Consider the following 27,276-nt stretch of genomic DNA (forward strand, 5'->3'; position numbering starts at 1 on the left):
CATGCTGACTGGGTGTGTGCCTGTGTTGGTTTGAGGGTGGGGGGTTATTATCAAGAGATACAAGCTGAACATAATATCTAGATTAAACAACAAGGGTTATGCAAGTAGGTTGCTACACATATGACTTAAATGGTCACAACCTGCCATGACTAATACTTACCTCTTAACCCAGGAGTGTCGACCCAGTTTGCAGGCCTACAAAGGCAGCTTTTCCCCCTGAGACTGCACACAGCTGCTTCCGCAGTGGCAGCGTCACCAAGATTGTTTTAGAGAAGGAACATGAATTCATGAGGTTTTGTGTTAACGTAAGTTACTCAGGTGGACAAGGTGGTACATGACTAAAATCTGAATTTGAGAGGTGTCAGCAGAAGAATCAGAAGTTCAAGGCCAGCCTGGGATACATGGGATAGTCTTAAAAAAAACAAAATAATAAAAATAGAATAAGATTCAGTTAAATTTTAAAAAGCTTCCAATTTTGACCCTCTCCTAAGAATGAAATGAGGTAGAACTGATCCATTTGATGATATTCAGTAGGCCTTGATAGCATCTAACATTCTGATTGCTACAGACTGCTTGCTTAGCAGTAAGTCAATGACTTGGACTAGCTTTAGGTAGCATCGTTTAGAGGTGAAGCAGTTTGTAGACAGTGTATGAAGACCAAGCTTATTTATATGGTGCTTTGATATAGGTGCTTACATACAACTAGACTAAAAAGTGATGACCAGGAAAATGGTAGGCAAAGTGTTCACGGTCATTTCCCCTGTTTAATGTTCAGGGACATTAAGACTCAGATTGGATCCAAAACAGAAAATAAGTTACCTGCTATTAAGGTATTAATATTAATTAATATTAATTTTGGTTTTCGTTGGAAACCTTGGCTGCCCTCAAACTTGTGATCCTCCTGCCTCATTCTCCAGAGTGCTGACACGCAGGCATGAGCCATCAAACTGGGTTTAGGAGTATGATTGAATATGGAGTCCCACACTTAACCAAGTACTCATCAGGTCCTAGATTCAATCCCTAATACCTACAGACAGACAGACGGTCAGTCAGGCAGGCAGGCAGGTAGATGATATAGATGGATAATAGATGATACATAGATGATATAGAAAGATAGATAGATAGATAGATAGATAGATAGACAGACAGACAGACAGATAGAGGAAGGATGGATGATGGATGGATGGACGGACGGACAGACAGACAGACAGCACTTATTGTTTTTGCAGAGGACCCAGGATTATGACCTGGTACCCAAACAATAGCTTACAACTTTCTGTAACTCCAATGTTAGGAGATCCAACACCCTCTTCTGGCTTTCACCAGTACCAGGCAATCATGTAGTGCACATGCATACACATATGCAGAGGCAAATACAGATGAGTAGTATCTCCCTGAAAATAAGAGAGAGCTCTAGGAAAGCCCACCTTGGTAGCAGGTACACATACCCAGATCTGGGCATTAGACTTTGTAACAGAACCAGTGCTACGTGCTCCAGCTTGTTTCTGAACAAACCCGTTATGCTTGAAGGCCTACTTGACAAGGAGAAAAGTTAAGGTTGAGTTGCTCAGTTACATGAACAGGAGGGATCAGAGTTGGGATTTGAGCCAGAGGTGTTCAACTCTTGAGCTTCTATCATGACACTGTATTTCACAACCACAAGTAGCACAACAAGCAGGCCTTCCATGGGAGGCTCTGCTTGAGCTCCTGGGGCCCGAGCCACCAGGCTGAGTGTGCCATTACTTTGGCTTTGCCATCTGCTGCTTCTTCACAAAACACTTTGGCTTCTGTAGGGATCAGAAAACTTTTGAGATTAGAAACTTTTGATAACGTGCTATCTTAAGAGGACACATGGTTTCACTTTTACAAACTCAGGTGTATTTAGTTTGGGAGTTCTGAATCTAAGAATGTTAGTCTTTCTGGGACTGACGCAGCACTACACTAAACACCAAGTTCATCTTCCTTACGCCATTGAATTGCAAGGCCTAGGCACTTGTTTCTGTAATAACAGAGTATGTGAGTCCTTATTAGTGTAAATGTATTTACATTCACCATCTTAGAGTTGTGGATGCAGGATGTGGCAAGTAAATCCAACAGAACTTCATACTGTGAGGTGTGGCTGTCAGACATCAGTACAACTTGTCAGCCTTTGGGGATGTCCTCCCTCTTGGATTGGGAAAGCAAGGTTTCTTAGCCAGTTGCTGCCACAGAGCAGACTGGTGTGCTCGGGCAGTTTTCCATGGCCATTCTACATACCATGTGAAGGTTTTAATCAGATGCTGAAAGGGTTTGCTTTGAATAATAAAGATTGTCTTTCTCAGGGCAAAAGTCAGATCAATTGACTAGTAGACAGTAGCTCTCCAAGCACTTCTGGTAGTTTCCTCAGTTTGAAATGCCAGAGTTGTGGTACAGATCGTGTGCAGTATAGCACCCACTTGGCTTATGCATTGTCTCTTTAGGGGACTTGGGAGGAGGGCAAGCAGAACAGATGCAAATGGCTTATGCTTCTTGATATGACCAGAGGGCCTGCACTCACCAGGAGGGCCACCAACCATCAGGCTGTGTGGCAGGCCACATGAGGTTAGCTTGCAAGCAGTGTCAGATCCTAAGACTCTTCATGGTTCTTGTGACCTCGTGTTGCACCTATGCTACAGATGTCCCTTGAGATACTGATCACTGAGCCCTTTGGAGCTGCTGGGCTAAGATTCAGGTATGTAAGCCCTTGGGACAGCTGACTCCTCAGAGGCTTCTCTGAAGGTAAGTCAAAGTGACTGCTGTACCTTCCCATAGAAATCATGAAGTAAACTGATGAAAATCACTTGCCCTGCTGATCAATGGGGCCTGAGCCAACTAGGTTTTTATGTAGTGGAAGTCTGCATAAACAGATCTAGCTTTCACCCTACCTCCTCCTTCTCTGAGGACCTCAACCTGCCTTAATAATGGTTGTGGCTCTTACTGGAGCAGTGACACCTGAAGCTGTTGCTTCCCTAGAAAGGCTGAGCAAGGTCAAGCAGGTGTCTGAGACCTGGCCTTCTGAAAACGTCACCACTAAGTGACAAGAGGCCTATGGAGCATTTAGAAGAGTTTAGAGTTTATGGAACTACGCATACAACACTTTTGAGAAATGAATGGGAGCTAGAGAGGCATTGGATCCTGGGAGATTTGGCCCAGACCAAAATTAGAACCTTTGCAGCTAACATGGAAGCATCCGATTTGGTGGCTTAGACTGTTCCAACAATGCATATTCAGTAGGGCATAACTTTTGGTAATTGGTAAGATTTTAAGTGTTTTTATTTACCTGTGAAAGAAAAGCCAATGGTTTTCTTTTTTCCCCCAATCTTTATTAAATTGGGTATTCTTATTTACATTTCAAATGTTATTCCCTTTCCCAGTTTCCAGGCCAACATCTCCCTAACCCCTCCCCCTCCCCTTCTATACAGCTGTTCCCCTCCCCATCCATCCCCGATTACCGCCCTCCCCCCAAGAATCCCGTTCATTGGGGGTCCAGCCAATGACCAAAGGCTTCCCCTTCCACTAGTGCTCTTACTAGGATATTCATTGCTACCTATGCAATTGGAGCCCAGGGTCAGTCCATGTATATTCTTTGGGTAGTGGCTTAGTCCCTGGAAGATCTGATTGGTTGGCATTGTTGTTCATATGGAGTCTCAAGCCCCTTCAAGCTCTTTCAGTCCTTACTCTGATTCCTTCAACAGGGGTCCCGTTCTCAGTTCAGTGGTTTGCTGCTGTCATTCACATATGTATTTGCTGTATTCTGGCTATGTCTCTCAGGAGAGATCTACATCCTGTTCCTGTCAGCCTGCACTTCTTTGCTTCATCCATCTTATCTAGTTTGGTGGCTGTGTATGTATGGGCCACATGTGGGACGGCTCTGAATGGGCGTTCATTCAGTCTCTGTTCTAAACTTTGCCTCCCTATCCCCTCCTAAGGGTATTCTTGTTCCCCTTTTAAAGAAGGAGTGAAGCATCTGCATTTTGGTCATCCTTCTTGAATTTCATGTGTTCTGTGCATCTTGGGTAATTCAAGCATTTGGGCTAATATCCACTTATCAATGAGTGCATACCATGTATGTTTCTGTGATTGGGTTACCTCACTCAGGATATTTTCCAATTCCCTCCATTTGCCTATGAATTTCATAAAGTCATTGTTTTTGATAGCTGAGTAGTATTCCATTGTGTAGATGTACCACATTTCCTGTATCCATTCCTCTGTTGAAGGGCATCTGGGTTCTTTCCAGCTTCTGGCTATGATAAATAAGGCTGCGATGAACATAGTGGAGCATGTGTCTTTGTTATATGTTGGGGCATCTTTTGGGTGTATGCCCAAGAGAGGTATAGCTTGGGTCCTCAGGTAGTTCAATGTCCAATTTTCTGAGGAACCTCCAGACTGATTTCCAGAATGGTTGTACCAGTCTGCAATCCCACCTACAATGGAGGAGTGTTCTTCTTTCTCCTCGCCAGCATCTGCTGTCACCAGAGTTTTTGATCTTAGCCATCCTGACTGGTGTGAGGTGGAATCTCAGGGTTGTTTTGATTTGCATTTCCCTTATGACTAAAGATGTTGAACATTTCTTTAGGTACTTCTCAGCCATTCGATATTCCTCAGCTGTGAATTCTTTAACTCTGAACCCCACTTTTTAAGAGGGTTATTTGTCTCCCAGAAGTCTAACTTCGTGAGTTCTTTATATATTTTGGATATAAGCCCTCTATCAATTATAGGAATGATAAAGATCTTTTCCCAATCTGTTGGTTGCCGTTTTGTCCTAACAACAGTGTCCTTTGCCTTACAAAAGCTTTGTAGTTTTATGAGACCACATTCATTGATTCTTGATCTTAGAGCATAAGCCATTGGTGTTTTGTTCAGGAAATTTTCTCCAGTGCCCATGTGTTTGAGATGCTTCCCCACTTCTTCTTCTATTAGTTTGAGTGTATCTGGTTTGATGTGGAGGTCCTTGATCCACTTGGACTTAAGTTTTGTACAGGGTGATAAGCATGGATCGATCTGCATTCTTCTACATGCTGACCTCCAGTTGAACCAGCACCATTTGCTGAAAATGCTATCTTTTTTCCATTGGATGGTTTTGGCTCCTTTGTCAAAAATCAAGTGCCCATAGGTATGTGGGCTCACTTCTGGGTCTTCACTCTATTCCACTGGTTTATCTGCCTGTCTCTGTACCAATACCATACAGTTTCTATGCCATTGGTTTTCTTTTTTCTTTTTCTTTTTTTTTTTTTCGGAGCTGGGGACCGAACCCAAGGCTTTGCGGTTGCTAGGCAAGCGCTCTACCAACTGAGCTAAATCCCCAACCCCGCCATTGGTTTTCAAATGTATTTTTTGCTTCTGAAATTTTCTAGAATGATTGTAAAATATTGCCTTATATTTTATCACATAGGTTGGGAGTGTGACTCAGTGGTAAAGCATTTGCCTAGTATGTGTGAGGCCTACCTAGGATTCAACCTCTGGCATCACAAGATGAAAGTATTTTTAAAGGAAATTACTACCCAATACCAATAGATGGTTGAGTGACTTAGGCCCTGATAACTTTAGTTCAATCTGTGGTAACTATATGGCAAAGGAAGAGAGCAACTCCATGAAGTGGTCCTCTGACTTCCACATGTGTCATGGTGTACACACACACACACACACACACACACACACACACACACACACACACACACACTAAATGTAATTTTAATTACCACCTGGTTATGCTTCTAAATTTATTTATAGTACCTAAAAAATTAATGTCAAGTTTGATATCATGTCTCTAATCTTAGAAGGTCAGGAGTTCAAGGACATTCTCAGCTACATTGCTAGTTTGAGGCCAGCCTGAGCTAGCCTCAAAAACAAAAGAAACTGAAGATGTCAATAAGACTTGGTCAAGAATTGTAGATTGTAATTTCAGGCATAAAGCATGCTGATAGACTGTCTGGAAAGTCTGTACCTTTGAATATTAGGTATATAGTTTCCTTCATACTTCTCATATTCGTTTCATAATTTAAGAGAAATGTAATTAATCATTTACTATGTCTCCTCCGTTTACCTCAGCATGTGTTATAAACACTATTCCTTACAGTTATTTATATGCATACTTTTTCACATGTGGTGCTCAGAGGACAACTTTGTGGAGCTGGCTCTCAGCCTCTCCCCTACCATGTGGATTATGGAGATAGACCTCAGGTCATCAGGTTTGGTGGCAAAACCCCTTACCCACTGAGTTATTGCATCATCCCACAAACATTTCACTTTTGTATGCATTGCATAGCATGCAAACAGGAAAATGTTAGAATTCTGACTGCTTCACTAATGGGCTGACAAGTGACTTGACTGCCTGTGGTTTCATATTTGCTGTTGTATGTTCGACAGTGATTTTTCTCAGAGTTCTCTTAGGTTTAGGAATCTAGATGTAAAGTGTTTCTAAACTTTGCAGGCAGTTCAGAAGCCAATACCTAGCATGGCTCAAGACTGTTACACTGCTATTCACACAGATGCATGAGTGAACCCAATAAAAATCCTGTGAAGTATTTAAAGTGGTGCTGCACAATGAGCCTTTAATCCCAGAACTCAGGAAGCAGAGGCAGGCAGATCTCTGGGTTTGAGGCCAGCCCCATCTGCAGACCTAGTCCCAGGACATCCAGGGCTATACAGAGAAACACTGGCTTGAAAAACTTAAAAAACAAACAAACAAGAAAAAACTCAAACAGAAGGACTTATATTTTAAAAACCAACCTTTTGGGGTTGGGGATTTAGCTCAGCGGTAGAGCGCTTGCCTAGCGAGCGCAAGGCCTTGGGTTCAGTCCCAGCTCCGAAGGAAAAAAAAAAAAACAACCTTTTAAACCTTTTAGTGCCCCTTTTATTGCAGTGGTCTTAAGGCTTTGGTCTGTGATCTATACATACTGGGAATCACATTAGTGGGTTATTTAGTAGTGCCAAGTCTACCTCAGATAGGATGGGATAAATCCAATAAAATTCACTTAGTTAAATGAGTAAACCTGGACTATTATTTCCATTCTTCATATTGTTCTTTGTTAGGTGTCTATGATATCCAGACATCAAACTGATCAGTTTGAAAACCACTTCCTCTTTTCATCCAGCTTTATCTTTATTAATGTCTAATTCATACACTTTTCCTCCTCTTCCCTCTCTCCTTTTGCAGAGCTGATGATGATCACAGGCCTTTGTTCATGATAGGAACTCTCTTCCTGAGATGCATGCCCAACCCCTTCCATTCTTTTTGGCAGTTAAGCCTACTCGCTATCCTTTCAGTCACTGTTACCAGTTATGACCACAGTGGTAAAGCCAGTGGTCAGACCTCAACCACTCTGTAGGTTGTTTCCCCTAAATGGCTACTTTTAAAATGCAAGTAAATGTTCTGAAATCAGGAAGGGCACAGCATGCGGGCTAATATTGGTAAACTCTATTCACTTTTTCTAGTGACTTTTTATTGTCGTTACCTGCCTTAACCCTAATCTAGATTTTACTTTTAGATGTGTGTGTGTAGCAGAGTTTATGTGTACCAGGTGCACACCACTACTCAGAGACCAGAAGAGGCCATCAGATCCCCTGGAACTGGAGGTACAAGTTGTGAGCTGTTTAGTGTGAGTGCTGGGAACTGAGCCCCATCCTGCTCAAGAGCGGCAGACACTCCTAACTCCCATTTAAAAAATAATTTCCATGGTATACTTAGTACTGAGAGATTTGAAATCCTCTACCCAGACATCACAGTTTCTCCTTTATCAGCCTGTTTCTTCACTAATCTCATAGGATTTTTCACACATGAAAAAAAGTCTCCATACTTGTCCTACAAACATGGACTTTAGAGGGCCTGACAAATGACAGATGTCCTATTTAATCCTTACTGCAAAACCATACAATGTTACTAGGAAGTTGATGCAAAATGTGTATTATAATCTTTGTTTTATCCCACCATTTTAAAAACCTAGAAACTATCTGGGAAATGTCAAATAAGACAGAACTAAAAATATAATCACCGGGTCATGAGATGGCTCTGTGGGGAAAGCTGCTTGCTGCCAAGGCAGGAGACCTGACCTGAGTTCAGTCCCTGGGACCCACGTGATGGAAGGAGAAAACAAACTCTTTCAAGTTGTCCTCTGGCCTCCCCAGTGTCCACCATAGCACACATGCATCCCTCCACAAAATTAACAGTTTAGTGTATGTATACATATATATTATATATAAATATATCAATTTAATGTACATGTTTGTTTAAAAATAAGCAGACATCTTGGATTACTATTTTGATAATACTGCAGGCTAGTTCCTGAGCCCCCATTTCATCAGTACACTCTACAGTGCCCTACTCAGTCCAGTTTCTCCAGTAACAGGAAAACTCTGAGGATAAGAGTCTACTGACCTTAAGGTCAAAGTGGTTAAGTCGCAGAGGTAGGTAGGGAGAACAGAATTCCAGTTGCTCTGAAGAGCTTTCATAAGGTTGTTTTAGTCTGCCTCATGCTGGAAGTTAGTAATTAGGTGTCAAAGGAGGTGAGTTTACATAACACCTCTCTTCTAGAACTAATCTGAAAAAGTGTGCTCTCTCATGTTCACACAGACTTTACTGTATCATACTTAACATTTATATTCTCTTAGATAGTTTCAAACCACATAAGGTAGATTCAATCTCAGAATCCCTCTTTTATGTATATAAGAAAGATATTTATTTTTAAAAAGCAATACAACTGAGAAATAATGAAGTGTGTGCTTTTCACTAGAAAAATACCCTCCATTCATACCTTCAATAGTCAGTGTGTCTTCTTCTTCATGTCCTGATTTTTTAACATTAAAAAATGTTGGCTAAGACACAATTTTGGAATAAATTCTAAACTACTGTGAACATGTCAATTTAAATAAAAATGCAATTCAAAGTTTATGTAGGATATACATTTATTAACAGTGAAAAAGCATTTACCCAAAGTGAATGTTACAAAATACAGAGTCCCCCCACAGTCTGGGTACTTTATTATGGTAGCATTATCTCTAACTACATAGAGTTGTATCTTACTTATTGGGATTTTTTTTTTCTCTCTATCACTAACCAAAATTTTAACTTATAAATTAATAACAGACAGAACTTGAACTTCCGTCTGAGCAATACTTACTAGAAAAAGCACGCTACATACATTGTCTGTTCTCAATCTCTGCGTACTTTAGAACTAAATTATCCACTAAAATATGAAAACACCAAACTAGATATAGATAGTAGGTGGAACATAAGTCAAATAAGCTAGTGGATAAAGCCCATGGATGCTGGGGTCGTAGTTAACATTAAATACAGCCCTCCACTGTATGCATGCAAAGAGAGGAGTCAGGAAAGGGAGGGAGAACGCACTGCAATATGGAAGGCCTGGCCTGAGGATTAGAATGATGTTTCTTGTTTTGAGCCTGGAAAATACATAACTTTTTTAGTACATATTATATAAATTACTGGTCTAATGTCCCCGATTAGAAGTTTTGCAAATTTTAATGAAATTTGAGAAATAAAGTCCTAATTTAAATTAAATAACAATACAATAAAAGTCCTCAGAGAAAAATCATCATTTGTTATTCACTGATTGGACATTTATATTAAGCTTGAGTAAGTAAAAATTTTTTTATTTATTTTGGTTTTCAAGACATAGTTTCTTTATGTTAACACCTAGACAAGGCTGGCCTTGAACTCAGAGACCAACCAGCTTCTGCTTCGAAAGTGCTGGGATTAAAGGCGTGTGTCACTACTACCCAGCTGCGAGTGAAAAATTAAAAGGAATACCAAATAAGTTCTTATAGAGTCTTATAGACAACTACTTAAAAAGTTAAGCAAATACTTGGAATGAACAAGTAGTCCTTCACACTATTACCTTTTCAAGTAAAGGCTCCAAGACTGACATGTTCATGGTTAACTGGCTCTGCTATAATATGGGAGGGAGGTGGGAAGGACAGAGAGACGCAGAAGGCAACACACTTTTGAAAAGTTGGTTCACTCGGTGATGAACAACTCACGGAGACCTTCCTAACACTTGGACTTACTTCTCTCTTAAAACACAAAAACCACTATTAGGCTTTGGCTTTGAATTATCTCAAAAAGTATGTTTGTCTACAGACATAAAAATCTTAATGTTCTGCTACACAAATTTAGTTCTGTTTACCCTAACTTGAAAGAGTTTATTTTAAATTAATTAGAATGCTACTTGTCTGTACAGAAATACATATAAAGCTTATTTTAATTTTTAGAATGAGGCAACATAAGACAAGATTTTCAATTCTGAAAAATATTAATCTAATAGATAATTTTGTTATGTTCTAGTTACTAACAGCATCTAAACTTTGTACACAGTCTGAGTTATTAACATGTTCTAGACCACGCCACAGATTCCTGGTTGCCTTTATAACCTGCTTTATCCCTACACAGGAACTACAAGAACATCAGACCGACAGCAGCCATACTGACAGTATCAGGTAGGAAGACTGGTCTGAGGCAAAGCTTTAGAAGAAATAAGAATTTCTCAAGCTCTTGACCACTGCTGTTTCTGAATAGTATTATTACATAAAACAGCAATTTGCTGCAAAGAATTCAACAAAATTTCCCAAAAGCATACTTTACAGATAAGTTCAAACTTTATTTAAAACTACATTTAAAGTTAACACACCAAATGTCACAATGAGGGTTAGGGGTCAAGATCATAAGAAAAATAAAAGCAAAAGAAAAATCCCACAGTGTGTCAAGGTTTGAATCTGTCCAGGATTCAGATTCTAATGTTTTAAACTGCCATGGGCAGAAATTAGCACACCCATCAAAAATGCAGTGTCAAACTAATTTACATTTTATACAGACCAAAACAAATGTTTATTTAGTGTCTTTTTTTTTTTTTTTTTACTGTGCTGACTATGTAAGAGAGTTAGATGAGTTTCTGCAGACATTTCATACACTCTGGGCTCCCACTGTTTCTGAAAGGAAGAATAATGATCAATGTTTTATAAATTAGTGAATTAAAATACTACTTGCTAAAATTTACTTTTAAAATTCTTTTCCATAAAGTTCTTACATTACATATAATAAAAAAAAATGTGAATTTAGTTAAAATTCCCTAACAAAACACAGAATGAGGCTTTGTTTCTCACAATGGGATGCAGACCAAATATTTTCTTTAAAAACTCCATTAGAAGAAAAAGAAAATAACTATAAAAATGATTAAATACAGACAAAAGAAAACAAGAGAAACCAACAATTTCCTTGAATGACCTAAGTACATGAAGCTGCACCGAGAGGGAACGGCACCCCAGCCCACGAGGACACTGTCCCTGCCTGGACGCCCTGTGTTCAAATGCACAGAACTGAGCCCAAAGTTTGGACCACCACCCCACTGCCAGAAAAACAAGGGGGAAAAAAATCTAACATGATTTTTAACTATTGATGGAGAATAACAAAAAGATACAAGGAATACTCTGAGCGTGTATGTGTGTGTATACATATATATATGTATATATATTTGGGAAACAAATTAAGGCATAATTACAACTATAAAAACAACACGTGTTAATCTGAATAAAAATTCATAATGTAAAATAGGGGTTTTTACTTTCTACATCAAAGAAGGTTAAAGGATATTTAAAATAATAAGGACAAAACTCCCAAAATAATGTTAACAATGACAGGACGGGGATATTGATCTCAATATATACACTTTTTACAGGGGAGATAAAAGATACATGAATTTAAGCATTAAAAAAATCATAAAGCATTAGTGTTAGCATTACATCTAATACTTTATTAAACTAAAGATTTTAAAAATAAAAAACATAACCTTACATAATTTGAAAAGAAGCACCTGAATTAATGAACAGACTATCTCCTATCCCAATAGAAGGCTTATGTTTTCTAGGAAGTAATAGTATATTTTCAATAGCAAACTAAATTGGTAGGAACATGATTTTTCAATACAAAATTAAAATTGGTAACTTTTACCAGGTTCTTTCAGTATCTGAGGGTTTCCAGCTAATTCTTCAGTCTGCATTTCACATATCTCACCAGCTAAATGGTTTTTCTGTTCTTCTTCTACCATTTTCTTCCTCAGCTCTGCCTTTAGAACAAAAATGGAAACTATAATCGTTCGTCTTTATAGCTGCTATAAAGGCAAGCCTAGTTGGAGAGAGCCCAGTACCTCTGAACAGACTGTCAGTTTGAGTGGCAAGTCCTCAACTTTCACAAAGTCTTCTTCATCAGACTTTTGACTTATGTTACCAGATTCTGCTTCCTATGAGATAAGTTCGAGATAATAAAGAACAGTTAATGGAAAGAAAAAAAAAGAGAAACAAAAATCACAACACCTTCTACCCTTATATCAAAATCTAAATCACTAGTCCCAAGTACTCAAGAAACCAAACCAAACAACAAGAAAAAGAAGAGAGGGATACATTGTACCCATCGGGGTTAAAATATTGTGCTACAAACTCTTCATTTCTGCTAGGAAATACTATATTAAAAATATGCGGTCCACATATCTGCAAACTAACCTGTTTGCTATAAAACATAAACAAAATCAAAGTTCAAAGTAAAACTAACATACTTTTTAATGAAATTTGCTATATAAAAATAATGACTGTCAAACATGTTTCTGTCATATCACTAATTTAAACCTTTAGGTATATCAAAGAATTTTAAAATGCTCTAAATAGCTAAGAAGTTAAAAAAAAAAAAGGATAGTATAAGAGATTAACTGACTTATCTGTATCATTAGCACTTCATGTACATAAACTCTCTTAAAGTTGTCACCAAAACTAATTTTTGATTTCCAAAACTAAAATCTTTCAGATTTTGAAATGATCATTAATATATTATCCCTTTACTATCAAAGTAAGTTTTAAAGAATAAATGTTCTGACAGGTTCTAAACCTAAGCACAAAGTGGAGTCAGCTTTATATATTAATGTGTTAACTCTTGAAAATGAAAGGTACAGACAAGCAAAAGCAAAAATAAGTGGAAATGTAAACATTACATACGTAGTCATTGACTAACACTGGAGATTCAGTGTCAGGACTTCCAGCCAGAGAGCTCTCGGGAGTCTCCTGAGCAGATTTAACTTCTTTGACTCTAGGCACTAGGGTTTCACTTGCAGTCAAGGGTAATGGCATAGGGTCAGGCTGTTTAGATGAATCAGTAGTAGTAGTAGTGAGTGAGTCCTTATGGGTAGCACTATTTAAATGCTGTTCATTTTCCAAGATATTGAGATAACAAGGTTTCACAGGAGAGCTGTCTTGATCATCTGCCATTAAAAGAAAGTCTCAGCATTAGAGGAATGAAGCATTTGTACAATTTTACTCTAGAACACTAAGGACCAAATATGACTGAGAGTAATCGTGACATGTAGGATCCAAAAGAAAAGATCCCTTACCTTTTCCTTACTCATGATTCCCCAGTTAACTGAACAGATATAGCTAGGTACATTTTTTTTAATTTAAAATTTTCAAGGCCAACTGTTTGAAGACTAAAGCCCTAGAATGAATATTATTTTAAAACAAACTGAAACAAAACACACTCCTCTCATTTGTATCTAAAATATAAAACCCTGGATAAATTTTCTGTAAGGTAAATATTTGTCAAATATCTATAAAGAGGGTTGGGGTACTGAGGACATGGCTTAGCAGTTAGAAGCACTTGCTTTCACAAAAGACTGGAGTTGAGGTTCAAGCAGCCACATCAAGTAGTTCACAGCTGCCTGTTCCAGATGATCCAGAGCCCAGTGCCCTCTTCTGTCCTTTGAGGGCACTACATGCATGTGATACGTGTACAAATACTTTGGTATATATGCATTAAAAAAATGAATACACAAACATAAAAATAAGTGTACGGCACAAAGGTCCTATGCCTTTAACCCCACAATGCAGGAAACACAAACAGGCAGATACATCTCTCAAGCTGGAAGACAGTCTGATTTACATACACTCTGCCTCAAAATAAACAAATATACAAACAAATATATAAATGGATAATAATTGCTAGTTGGAGACACAATATGGGTGCGTGCACCTGCAATTCGATGACTCAGGAGGGTAGAGGCAGGAGAATCGAGGTTATCCTCAAACTCTATAAAGAGTTCAAGGCCAGCTTGGGCTACATGAGATCCTGTTTGAAAACACTATACTAAATTGAACAACAAAAATTAATCAATCAATCACTGTTCTCTTACATTTTTTCTTTTATAAAATATTTACCAGGAAAACAAAGATAGACATCAAGTCCAAAATGCCTTTATATTTACTTACATTAGCTACAAATTAAAAACTACTTTTTTTAGCTTAAGGACAAAGAAAATATTTTAAAGAATCAACGTCAGGGTTGTTTAGTTTTCTTACTTTTACTAGTTCCTTCTTGGTCTGATGGTACATTTGTACTTTCTTGTGTTTTTTCAAGATCATGTTGCAGAACCTAAAAGAGAAACATGTTTTAATAGCAAGACCTTAAAATACATGTTCCCTATAGAAAAAAAAAAAAATACTGTGTGGTTTTTACCCAAGCCCAGGGCTATAAATCAGGAACTATAACAGTATCTAAAGTGTTTCAAAGAGGCTTTAGTTAACAATTAAAAAATGGGTAACTAAAACCATTTGCTACTTAAATAAACACAAAACAAATGACTAGACTAAAACAGATCCTACAAGTTTTTACTATTTTTCTTGGGATTGTCTCTCAGAATTAAAGAATATATTTGTAACCTTTAAGTGAATGACACAGAAATCAGAAAGTAGAGGAAGATGAACAAAGTTAGCGCTTGTAGCAGAGGGAAGAACAGAATCTGAGATTCCTCCCCAGTGGAAGTAGCTGATACTAGAAGGGGTATGGTGGTAGGGTAGTGACTGATGACCACACAGAGTGATGCTGGTGGTAGTTCTAGTCTTTTAGGAAGGATCACCTTTTTTTTTTTTTTTAATAGAAGATTACGTTTTAGAGACTTGAATTAGCTTCAAATAAAAGGTAGGAGTAGAGGGAGGTAGAATTAAAAAAAAAAAGTACTGAAAATCAGGGTTTAGTGTAAGTCTACACAATGATGGAATACCTACTCTATCTATTTAACTGAATAACAGCAACAAAACTTCCGTGACCCAGGGTGGAGAATGGATAAGCTTTTTTGAAGTACCAACGCACACCAACAACTGGGACTCTGCATCAGAAAGCAAGCTGTCTACCAAAAATATCTTATAGAGAAACGCCAAGGAAGCTAAGCCTTGTTTGAAAATATGTATGAGTGTGTATATCTCACATACAGAGTCTATTTCTATAAATCTTAAACCCTCAGGGTTCAGCAGATACCTACTGCAGAGAAACTATCAGGTATAGCCTCTTGGGATAAAGAAAAGGCAGGAAAAGAAATGATCTTATGCTTGTTACATACTATTCTAATTCATGACTGGGAGAAAAATATGGAACTTTTAACTAATAATTCAGATCTTCTAAATATATCCTATAGTTTTACAACTTGTTACAAAGAACATGAGATGTCTTAAAGATTATTAGATATAAAATAAAGCCAGTGCTTCAGATGTTTTGTTTGTTTGTTTTTGAGCCGTGGTCTCCGTATGTAGCTCTGGCCGGTCTTGAACTCATGAGAGATCTGCCCACTTTTGATTCCAGAATGCTGGGATTAAAGACAAATGCCATAACCCTGGCGTGTTCCAAATCTAAATACGTATACTAATTTTTAATAATTATTTTTTTTATTCCTGAAAATAACAATGGAAAAAGGTATACACTTTAACAGCTTTCAGAAGGATGTTTTCCGAAGCTGAAATATGACTGGTTTATAACAAAATACCTGATTGTCATGTTCATTTTCTTCTGTAGTTTCAGTGTTAGCCTGAAGCGAAGTCTGAACATCCACAGGACTCTCTTCAAAGTCTTCCATTTCTTCATCCTCATTCTCATCTTCTCCACTTCCATAATTAGTTAAAGCCTGACTTTCTGCTTTAGATAGATCTAGGTTGATTACATACAAAGTTTAGTTAACTCACAACTCAATCTTCAGGATTAGGGGTGGGGTGTAGATGAGTCTCACTGTGATGTAGGTACTAACTCCTGGACTAAAATTACCCTACTTCCTCGGTCTCCTCCTGCTGTGCACCACCACAGCTATCACTCAGTCGTAGTAACGGTTCCTGTCTCCTGCATCACTGAGTGCACACTGAATCTGAAGTACTCAAACCAGTTCACACTAGAAGCTGTTGTGCTGCATGGCAAGGTAATTTAATCAGGTCACACAGATCACTCAGCCAAAATGGTACTAGATACAAATACAGAGTCTGACACAGTGCTCACTGCACCCTACAGACTTTAAGTGACCTATAGGAAGCCCATGTATCAATGTTTCAAAGTCTCCGAACTCACTGATAGACACTGGACACCGTTCACTTTCTTCATCTTCCTCTTGATCAGAAACATCAGATCTTACATTTTTGGGACCTTTAGCATCATATACTTCTGAAGTCTGAGTCTGCTTAACAGTTTCAGTCTCATCCTTGTCCTGTAAAAAACAGAGATAATTAACTCCTTAGAGTACTTAAAAAGGTATATATGGTAGAGCTTTCATAGCAACAATAGTCACCGTGTAATGATTACTTTTGTATTCTAGTTTGTTTTAAAAGAAAAAACATGGTTTGTCAGAAGAAAAGAGATTTAACTACATACTTTAACTGTAAAAAAGATTAAAAGCTGTTCAAATTTTGTTTTGTTCTAAAAAGCATTATTTATAGACACTAATTAGCACATACTTTGTCTTCATCATCAATCTCTCCAGCAGGTGAGCCACGATCTCCTTCAAGAATCCTTTTGGCCTAATAGCAAATCAATTAAGAAGAACTTAGCAAGAACACTTTTGTAATTCCATTTTTTCTAATCTCAATAATAAATCAGTCTTTGTTACCTGTCATATCTAAACCACTCAAGATTTTAGCTTATCATTCCTTTAAAAACTTTATTTCTCAATTTTACACAGATAAATGATATACTTTACCATATCCCCCTCATTATCCTCTCTTAATGTCTGTCTTTCTTAAATAAAATGTATGTGCATTGTATGTGTCTGTGAAAATCAGAAGATAACCTCCCATACGGTTTCTTGTATTCTACCTTGAGAGGGTCTCATTTTGTGGTTTGTGGCTATATACCTAGACAAAATGGCTGTCAAGCTTCCAGGGATTCTCCTGTCCTGCTAAAGAAATACTGAAGTTACAGACATGCACATCCATGCCTGTGTTTTACATGCTACTCATGTTATCTAGAACATTACTTTAAACTTTACATGAAATGATTTTATTCCCACAATGTTTAGAATAAAATGACCATATAAAGGTTTCTTAAACACCATAACTTGGTCTTTACTATCCCTATGACCTCACTTCTTACATCCTTACCACATTGGTTCAGGATATATATATATATATATGCCAGGCAAATCCTCCATTCCCACCTCTAATACCAGCTCCTACTTTTGCCTTTATGGCCCTACTTTGTTCAACAGTTCAACCCTGCCATCGAATCACTACCCTGACTTTTCTTCATGATGGCCTCCTGTCTTTGAGGTCAGCTCCTATTTCAGGACCTGGGAAGAGCTTCGTGAGATTGACTTCTTTCCAGTAACTTACTATGGTATTCTAGTATTATTCTGCTTTATCTTCCTTAAGTACTTGGCAATGTTTCAAATGAATCTATATCTAGAATAAAAACAGGAGCAATGTGGCAAAGATAGCATAATTCTATTCTAGATTCTTAGAAGGGTTTCTCGCTCTCTCTGTTTTTGTCTTGGTCTCGCCTGCTTCCCCTTCTCATGGTCAGAGGGTAAGAAAAAGGGTGCCTACTATAAGAAAGCTTCCTAGAAAGCTTTACAGAACAAGTGATTTAGTTTTGCATGCAGTCACAAGTAACAAGGCAGAAAAACTAGAGATAAAAACCTAAAATGTCAGCGTGGTCTTCATGTGGGTCCCAAACAATTGGAGCAGGGGCTAACTCAAAAGCAGTTGCCTGTACATGGGATATGTTCTTCTTGCTGGGCTGCCTTGTCTGGCCTCAGTGAGAGAGGATGCACCCAGCCCCACAGAGACTTGATGTACCAAGGTGGGGGAATACTTAGGGGTGCCTCCACCCTCTCAGAGGAGAAGAGGAGGAGAGTGACAGAATTGGGTCAGTGAGCAGGATGTAAAGTAAATTAAAAAAAAAAAACAAAAAAAACAAAAAACAAACAAACAAAAAAAAAAAACCTAAAACCCTAGCCAATGCATACACGTATCTGTTGACTGAAAGTGACTTCCTTATGACACATACTCTTGGAAAACATTTGTCAACAGCTATGGCAGGAAATCTGGCCAGGAACAAGATCCTAGTTCTCCCCTCTTTGGAGCTCTTAATAAGCCATACTAAAATAAACTGGGCATCTCACCATTCACAGTGAGCACCAATTCCTGTCTGCACTGTTACCTTGCCTTTGTGAATCCTAAGTTTGTTTGGTATGTAGACCATATACTGGTATACAATATGACTAACTGGTTTTACTAAAAATAACTGTTAAGGTTAAATGAGAGTTTACTTATTAATGACCAAGAACTGTATTTATAAGCTAACAATAGCTACTCTTAAAGGCAAAGGGAAACTTACCTCTTTTGCATAAGACTGTATCACTCCAGCTGCTTCAATTTTCCTTTTGCATCTCTGTTTAACAGCTATGCTATTATTATCCAAATCTTGCATGAGCTTAAAGAAAGCCAATTCATTAAACAACACTTCAGATATCTCCACAAGAAGATCTTCTCCACAGTCTTTCAGTTTTCTGCCTGCAAATTTTGCTAGTGAATCCTGTTTAAAAGGAAAGTAAATAATCTTAAGATCACAATAAACTTAATTGTGTATAAAACAATGCGGGTGATTTAAAAGGTTAAACTAAAATAGTTGCTTCTAGAAAACCAGTATTTCTAATATTTTCTATGTATATAGATATACTTAGTTATTTGTTTTTTGAGATTTTAATATATTTCCCCCTTCCTTTTCCTCCTTCCAAATGCTCCTATATACCTTTCCTTGCTCTCTCACTTTTTTCATTAATTATTGTTACATACTGTACTGGGTGGTGGTGTGTGTCACCCTGACATCAGAGAGGAAGGAACCTCAGTTGAGGAAATGCTGCTATGAGACATTTTCTCGGAGGACTCAGCCCATTGTGGGTGGTGCCATCCCTGGGCTGGCAAGTCCTGGGTTCTATAAGAAAGAAAGCTGAGCAAGCCAGGAAAAGCAAGCCAATAAGCAGGGGCTGGAGAGATGGCTCAGTGGTTAAGAGCACTCACTGCTCTTCCAGAGTTCAATTCCCAACAACCACATGGTGGGTCACAACCATCTGTAATGGAACCAGATTCCGTTCTGGTGTGTCTGAAAACAAGCGACAGTGTACTCACATATAAATCAAGCAAAAAAAAAAAAAAAAAAAGCCAGTAAGCAGTAACCCTCTGTGGCTTCTGTATCAGCTCCTTCCTCCAGGATCCTGCCCTGTTTGAGTTCCTGAACTGACTTTCTTCAATACCTTCCTACTGTACTATCGTAGTTGTTGACAAATGCCATGAAAGTGTAAGCCAAATAGACCCCTTTCCCCCACAACTTGCTTTTTGGTCATGGTGTTTCGCTGCAGCAATAGAAAGTCTAAATAAGACGCATAGATAAACGTACATATGTGTGTGTGCAGATTAATACATACACATGCATATATATATATATATATATATTCCTAAATACTAAGTAGATCTTCTCAAGCTGTATAATATTACTTGTACACTTGGTGCTCTCTGCATATGGGTAAGATCTCCTGGGGTTCCCCATATCCACATTAACATGTCTTGCACTGTTGTCCTTATTTCTAATATTTTAAGTACTGGGAAGCTTGAAATTAATAGCCATGGTTACACAAAGGCAGATTAGTATTATTGTAAATATTCTTATTACAAAGCAGGAATATCCCTAACCCCACTTAGAGTATACACCTGGGGAAGAAAAGAGCATATAGCCATCTATTAATACAGTACTTCCTTAATATAAACAGACTACTAATGTCCGAAAGCTCCCACAGCACATGTAGGGACTATGTATGCACTACACTAATAAGTCATTAAATACCCAGTAAGGATAGTCTTCCTCATCAATATGGCGCCAATTTCTGTTAGTTTCTTCTCTATACCAGTCATTCTCATCTAAAATTTCTTCAGAGTAAGTTTACAAATAAGCATTAGTTCTATTCAAGTTGACATTCAGCATCATCAAATGAACAACTGTGTTATTTTATATAAAGGACTTCCCTTTTTCTTTCTTGCAAAACTAGGAGCCATGTTACTTAGAGAAAAGGTAACTATGACGTAACCTACCCCCCAATCCCCAAAAGAAAACAACACAAAACACCCACAGAGAAAGCATGTATTCAGGAGGCAAAAGCAGGCGTATCTGAGTTTGAAGCCACTGTGGTCTACAGAGTGAGTTCCAGAGCTACAAAGGAGGAGGAGCATGCATGCTAAGGGACACGAAGCACAAAATGGCAGAACAGATTTCAGAAGAAAAAATGAGAACTCGATACTTAAAAATTAGAAAGTCACGGGGTTGGGGATTTAGCTCAGTGGTAGAGCACTTGCCTAGCAAGCACAAGGCCCTGGGTTCGGTCCCCAGCTCCGAAAAAAAGAAAAAAAAAAAATTAGAAAGTCACAAGAGAAAGAAAATAAGGATAAAGGGAAAGGAGGAAAGAGAAAAGATTCTAGGTAAAATTTAATTTAAACTAGCTTTTGCTCTTAATAGACATGACCCTGTGATAAAAAAACAGGAAAGAAGCAAAAGCAGTTGAATTTTCTTAGAAGTGTCGAACAAATACTGATTAAAAATATGAATTAAGAATAATTTTAACCATACTCTAAAATAGTTACTTCTTTCTCTTAGAATAAGCTAGCTAAATTTATAAAAAATTCATTACCTATAAGTTATCTTAAGTATTTTTAATACTTCAGATATTTCTTTAAGAATATCTTATTTATAATATTTCTATTTTATGCTAATAAATCCTATTTCTACAAAGTACAAGATCCTTGATAAATTATATACCTTATAAATTATGTATCAATATTCTAAACAAAAATAAGAACTGAGATTATTACTGAATTTGTGCTTTAGTCTTAAAGCTAACAAAATGGAGGATTAATATGAATTAGTGCCTCACTCAGACTTTAACAGGCAAAGTGATAGTACTACCCTTAACCAGTTTAAGAGGCAGCTTGGAGGGTCAACTGGCCCCAAGTAACAGGATCATGGTACTGAAATGGTTCCAGAAGGAACTGACAGGCTTACAGAGGGATCCTCCTGCTCAGTGTTCTGTAGGACCGGTGGGTGATGACTGTCCTTAACAACGAGTTGGGCTATTTCCCCTGACCATCCACTTCTACAGATTATCCATCCTTTCAAGCCCCCCGAGGTGTAAGATAGAGTTCTTGGACTGACTGAAGATGGCACCCAAGGGACCTCAGAGCAGCCTGAGACCCATGGAGACTCTAAAAGGATATGGGCACGATCCGAGAGTACAATGGTACCAGACAAAGAATGTGGCATTACTGAATAGGGGAGTCAGCCACCAGCATGGAGCCTTAGAGCCCGTGCTGCTCATTTTGCTGGGAAGGTAGCACAAGGCACATTATTGCTCATAGGCTGGCTGTAGGCACAACTGTCGTGCCTGGTGAGCCTCAGGCACAGAGGGCAGGGAGCTGTGTGGCAGCTTGGAGCTCAGGCAGATCCTGTTCCCAGAAGCTCTTCCTAGCCACAAGAGCACCCTGACTCTGGATATGTGAGATGAGTTATCAGTGATGATCCAGTATGTATGGTGTGTCAAAAGTCAGAAACCTTGAACCAGATCAGCAACTAGTTGCAATGACTATTTGCATGTAAAGCTGTGAGCATGCTGTTGCTTAGCAGGCTACACCCTAGAGCTTGAGGAGGCTCTGCCTCTGAATGTGCTGCCAGGGCAAAAGGTCCATGGTCCCTGCTCCTGCCCCAGGCTGTCTTGATGCCTGTTGTCCAAGTGGATGGCTGTGGTCTGTGCAGCTGCCAAAGGCCAGGTTGGTGTCTGGTCTGTGCTACCACCTGAGACCATGTTGATGCCTGTGAAGATGACGACGGTGGTGGAGGGGCATGGTAATGTCTGTGGTCCATGTTACCCCTGGAGGTTATGTTGATTTCTGTGCTACTATCTGAAAGATGTTGATGTTCATGGTCCATTTTATTGCGAGAAGATAAATGGATACTCATGGCCTGGGCTGCCACCTGAAGCCATGTTGATATCTGTGGCCCTTCTGTGGCCAGGGGCCTTGTTGATGGACACGGCCCATGATACCTCTGACAGCCCATATGGATGGCTGTGGTCTGTGCTGTCCCTGAAGCCCATGATAGTATCCACGGTCTGCATTGCCTTTGAAGACCAAGCTGAGGTTGCCAGGTTGCCGCCGGAGGCCATGTGGGTGTCTGTGGTCCGTGCTGTTCCCAGAAACCATGTGGAAATCTATGACCCAAGCTGCCTCTGACTGTAAAGGGCAAGTAGGCTCCTTTTGCAGTGGCACCGATGACTGCAGACTCACAGTTGAAAATCAAAGACACAGAAGGCTTCTGTGACAACTTCTCTTTCCCCATCGCTTAGTGTGTATACACACACACAAACACACACACAGAGAAAAAGAAGCCACGGAAGAGAACTCTTAAAAATTGTGACAAAGTGTAGCTCTACACTTTGATGACTTATGGTGGAGTGGGATGGGGAAGGACTCAATTCTAAAAAACCTGCCACTGGCAGTTTAACCATGGTTTCCAGTGAAAATACTGGCAACCTAAACTGGACTTGGTGGATTTCTTTTTCAGTCTTGTTTAAAATTCATCTCTATTGGGGTTGGGTTCAAAAAGGTGTGGATCTGGGAGGGCTGGAAAGTGAATGTGATTTTGATGTATTATGTGAAATTCCCAAATAATCAATAAAAATATTATGTTGGGAAAAAAGTTTAATGTCTGAAACAGGAAGCAAAACAAAATTTCATAGAGAACTTCACATTAAGAGAAAAATGTACTACTTAAACTAGAGTAACAATATCCATCACTTAAGTATCTCAATGTGAAATATTTAGGTCATCATAATCATAAAGATAAACATCACATAGGTTTAGCAGCATACCTGGTTTCTAACTAGTATATCCCTTCCTCATCTCCCATCTATCAGGAAAACAAAACAACATCTACAAACACTGTCAAATGTCTTCCAGGAAACAAATATAATCTCTAGTTAAGAACCATGGCCTCAATTTAATTGAAAGCTGCGGTTTATGTAAAGACAGAATAGGACAGTTGTTTGTGTACAGACAATTCCACTGGCCTGTTCTCAGGGACCTAGTGGCTTCTTAAGCAATGCATGCTGCCAGGTGTGCCAGGCATGTGCCATGGGCACCGTAGCTGTCTCTGTTTCTGGCGTCCCCTCTTTCTGTTCGTCCTGTGTGCCCTCTTTCTCTGTCTCTCTGTCCCGCCCCATCCTTGCCTTGCCCTCATGGCTCTGCTTGCTTCCATGTCCACTTGTCTGCCTCTCTCACTTCACCAGGTCCTCCTCCTTTCCCCTCCCTCAATAAACCTCCTTTTACATCAGATCTGTTGCATGGCCATTCTTTCTCAGAGGTACACACTCGGCTTGAGCCCACCAAAGATAACCCCTCCCTCACCTCATTCTACTTCAAAACAATAGTGACTACTAGAGGCTGGGCAGTGTAGGAGGAAAAAAATAAAGGAAAATAGGTATAAAGCAGAAGGCTCATTGTGAGTCATAGTGGTATGACCACAGTTCACAGTAATGGATAACTCTCGCCTACTTTATGCATGTCTAAAAGAGAAGAGCTTGAAGGCCCCTAAAAAAGTGATGAGAGTGAAATGCCAGTTATCCAAACTTCATTAAGGCATATGGTTCTTTAAAAATTATTGTTATGCTCTAAGAAGTTTCTCAAATTAAAGAGGCTGGTTTCTAGTATCTAAAATTTCTTATATTATTGAAAATTAAATCAGAGCATGCTATCTAAGCATTTCAGTCTTGAACTATTCTTCATGGTAGAATGCCAAACCAGTAAATCTAAACATTTTTATTCATGTGTATGTGTACCTATCTATGTGAGTATGCCAAGTGTGTACAGATGCCTTATTAAAAAAACCAGAACAGAGGGCCTAATACTCAAGCCCTGCACTGCAGCTGGAGGCATAGGTACTGCAATTGTGAGCCACCTAACATGGGTGCTGAGAACCAAAACCAGGTCCTCTAGAAGAGCAGCAAGTGCTCTTAACAGCTGAGCCATCTCTCCAGTCCTTTTAAACCAATACTATTTTATTGACGTTGGGAAAGTCCCTGGCAATGGTTATATTAAATGAAAATACAGAAAGACCTCTTATAATTTTTAACTAAGTAAAGAGATAATATTAAAGTGCCATCCAAACTGAGTATCAGGATGGATTATTGAATCAGTTCTATACTATCAGAAAATGATAAAGAGCCCTAACCAAATGGAATACAGGTTAACTCATACAAAAATGAACTCTTACCTGTAATATACTTCCTAGCTGTTTATGAAAGAACTTCACAAACTCTTTGCTCTCGTCGTTCTGCTGAGTAAGGGTCAACACCATACGTCTCACTGAAGTGAGAAGCTGAGAAGAACATACTTCATCCATGTGCTCCTAAGAAAAACCCTAATAGGTTAGGATATAAACTTATCTATTGTTTAAAAAATATTGATCTATACAATTTGAAATTAATTTCTCTTGTATAGTTTCTCATTTTTCTGATAAAGATTTGAAAGGTTTTTCTCTATAGCATACACACTAAAATGTTTGGTGATTTTAACACACACACGAGAAAATGACCAAGAAAACAAATTTCCTGTTCCTATACTCTTCCTCACGTCCCTTCTGCAGTAAGAAGAATTATGTGTGCTATCTTCCTGCTGTAGTTCAGTTAATCTCAATCCTCTTAAAATCTTATCCACCCTCTACCAATTTCCTATTATATCTGTGGTGGTTTGAGGAAGAATGGCCCCCAGCACCTCACAGAGTTGAATGCTTAGTCACAGGGGGCGAAACTCTGACAGGATTAGATGACTCGGGAAGCATGGCCTTGGTGGAGGAAGAGTGTCACTAGGGATGGGGCTTTGATGTTTCAAAAGCCCATGCCAGGCCCACTGTCTCTGCCTATGGATGGATCAGAGCTCTCACACCATTCGAGCACCATCCTGCCAGGACTCCATGCCTATTCGTAGTCCCTGTCATGACAATGATGATGATGGACTAGTTTTCTCAAACTGTAAACATGCTCTCAATTAAATGCTTTTCTTGAAAGAGTTGTTGTGATATGGTGTCCTAGTAATTCCACCAGCAACACCTTTCCCCAAACCAACAACTAAAAATGTCTCTAGATATTATGAAATATCTTTCTCTTTTCGAATGCCACTTAAGGCAAGCCTCTTCTTAACTGTGCCATTAAAAACCTTGTGAAAATCAAGTATGGTTGCATGCCTGTGATTCTAGTATTCTGAGGGGAAGAAAGAAAGATTGTTGTAAGTTCTAGGCCAAGCTGTGTTATCCACCAAAACTCGTCTCAAAACACCAAAACTATATATATATATGAAATATGACAAAGTCAGTCTAGAGTAGACCTGAAACAATCTCAAGATTCTCGTTCCTTTTCAGCCTTTCAATTCATTTAAGCAGGTCCTATCACCCTTTCTCATGGTCAAATTCCCCTCCCCAATTAACAACTAGGTGGCCAAACTAGATGATACCAATGGTATGTATGGGGGCCTGAGTGTACCACATTTGTTCCCAGTGTCTGAGGCCAGAAAATATCATCGTATGCCCTGGAATTGAACTTGCAGACACTTGTGAAAAAACATGTGGGTTCTCTTAGCCACTGAGTTATCTCGCCAAACATAGGTGAACCCTATTAATAAAACATATTACTAGATGTACTGATGCAGATTAAGCCCCAAAACAACAGTATTTAATGTCAATATTCTACTCTTACCAAAGACAGATCATCTTCACAAAAAATAAACACCTCTGAGTTAAATGACATTATAGATCAAGATTAGGCATCTTGTGATGCTAGGGATGGGCGTTTTTGTTTTTTTGTTTTTTTTAACTTTACTGGTCTGGTTTTGCTTATATACTCTGGTTTCCCGTTTTTATGGTTTCTCCCCCAACCCCTTTCTCAAAAGAAGGCATGGAGTTGGATGGATAGGGAGGTAGAGAGGATCTAGAAGATGAGGGAGGGGAAACAATAACTATATTGTATGAAAAAAAATACCTATTTTTTTTTTTTTTTAAAAAGTAACAGAAAAAAATTAAAATGAGCCTGAATGCAACACATTTTTATAGTTTTCTATATCTGGGTGCAATGCAAACTATGTTTTCATTTCCAATTTTTAAAGTTCCTTAGACGATTGCAATTTTAAAATTCTTGTTTTAAAGGCTTCTTATGAAAACATGGGGTGCAGTTTCAGATGTAAATTTCCCTTTTCATCTGGCCTAGAACTCATTCTGTATACCAGTTGGCCTCAAACTCAGAGCTCTGCCTGTCTGTGCCTCCTGAAAACTAAATTAATAACCACACTCAGCCGTATTCCACTTTTCCATCTGTTCTTTGCCCTCTTAATTTTAAGGGCACTATTTATAAGTCTCACATGGTCATTACTAGAAATTATATATGCTGCTTTATTTTGTATTTATTGTTTACCTTCAAAAAGGGAATGACTTCTTTCATAATTGCTTTAATTTGGCGGTCCAGTTGCTGAGTGTCAATTCTAGGACAGGGGACGGCAGAAACGTCACTTGTAGGTTGTGGTGAACTGTGATTCTCAATAATGGGAGTTTCTATTTTTTAAGAAAAATGATATATCAACAAAAGCCAATGATATTATGTACACAGACATATGCACATTTACATATGATTTTATAGAATATTATACTTTTATGTTAAAATAATATAAAGAAAAACCAAGTAGTTTTAGCAGTCCTTATAATTAAGGAGCTTAACTTTTTTTAACCATGAGGTGGCCCCTGAATTTGCAATAGAGCCAAACTAGATTTCAACTCCTAACACTCTTGCTTCCTCCTTTTGAGTTCTGGGATTACAGCTAAGCCTAGCTAGCTTTAGAGTTTGTATTTGCAACTCTGATTATTACTTTGGATCACACTGA

At 38.6% G+C, this 27,276-nt stretch overlaps 1 protein-coding gene across 1 annotated transcript in view; it reads right to left on the reverse strand.

Moving 5' to 3' along the window:
• Positions 1–10,868: 10,868 nt before the first annotated feature.
• The window catches only part of Pcm1 (pericentriolar material 1), a 94,617-nt gene continuing 78,209 nt past the window's right edge, over positions 10,869–27,276 (reverse strand). Inside the window, exons 29-39 of the mRNA XM_032918979.1 lie at positions 26,814–26,950; positions 24,626–24,760; positions 18,653–18,850; positions 16,774–16,836; positions 16,391–16,526; positions 15,822–15,982; positions 14,365–14,437; positions 13,012–13,274; positions 12,174–12,266; positions 11,978–12,092; positions 10,869–10,959 (exon numbers count right to left, since the gene is read on the reverse strand). Coding sequence (XP_032774870.1) covers positions 10,934–10,959; positions 11,978–12,092; positions 12,174–12,266; positions 13,012–13,274; positions 14,365–14,437; positions 15,822–15,982; positions 16,391–16,526; positions 16,774–16,836; positions 18,653–18,850; positions 24,626–24,760; positions 26,814–26,950 — 1,400 coding nt within the window. The 3' untranslated portion in view covers positions 10,869–10,933. The remainder of the gene's footprint in view (positions 10,960–11,977; positions 12,093–12,173; positions 12,267–13,011; positions 13,275–14,364; positions 14,438–15,821; positions 15,983–16,390; positions 16,527–16,773; positions 16,837–18,652; positions 18,851–24,625; positions 24,761–26,813; positions 26,951–27,276) is intronic.

This window comes from Rattus rattus, chromosome 13, assembly GCF_011064425.1.
Source record: "Rattus rattus isolate New Zealand chromosome 13, Rrattus_CSIRO_v1, whole genome shotgun sequence".
Taxonomy (NCBI): domain Eukaryota; kingdom Metazoa; phylum Chordata; class Mammalia; order Rodentia; family Muridae; genus Rattus; species Rattus rattus.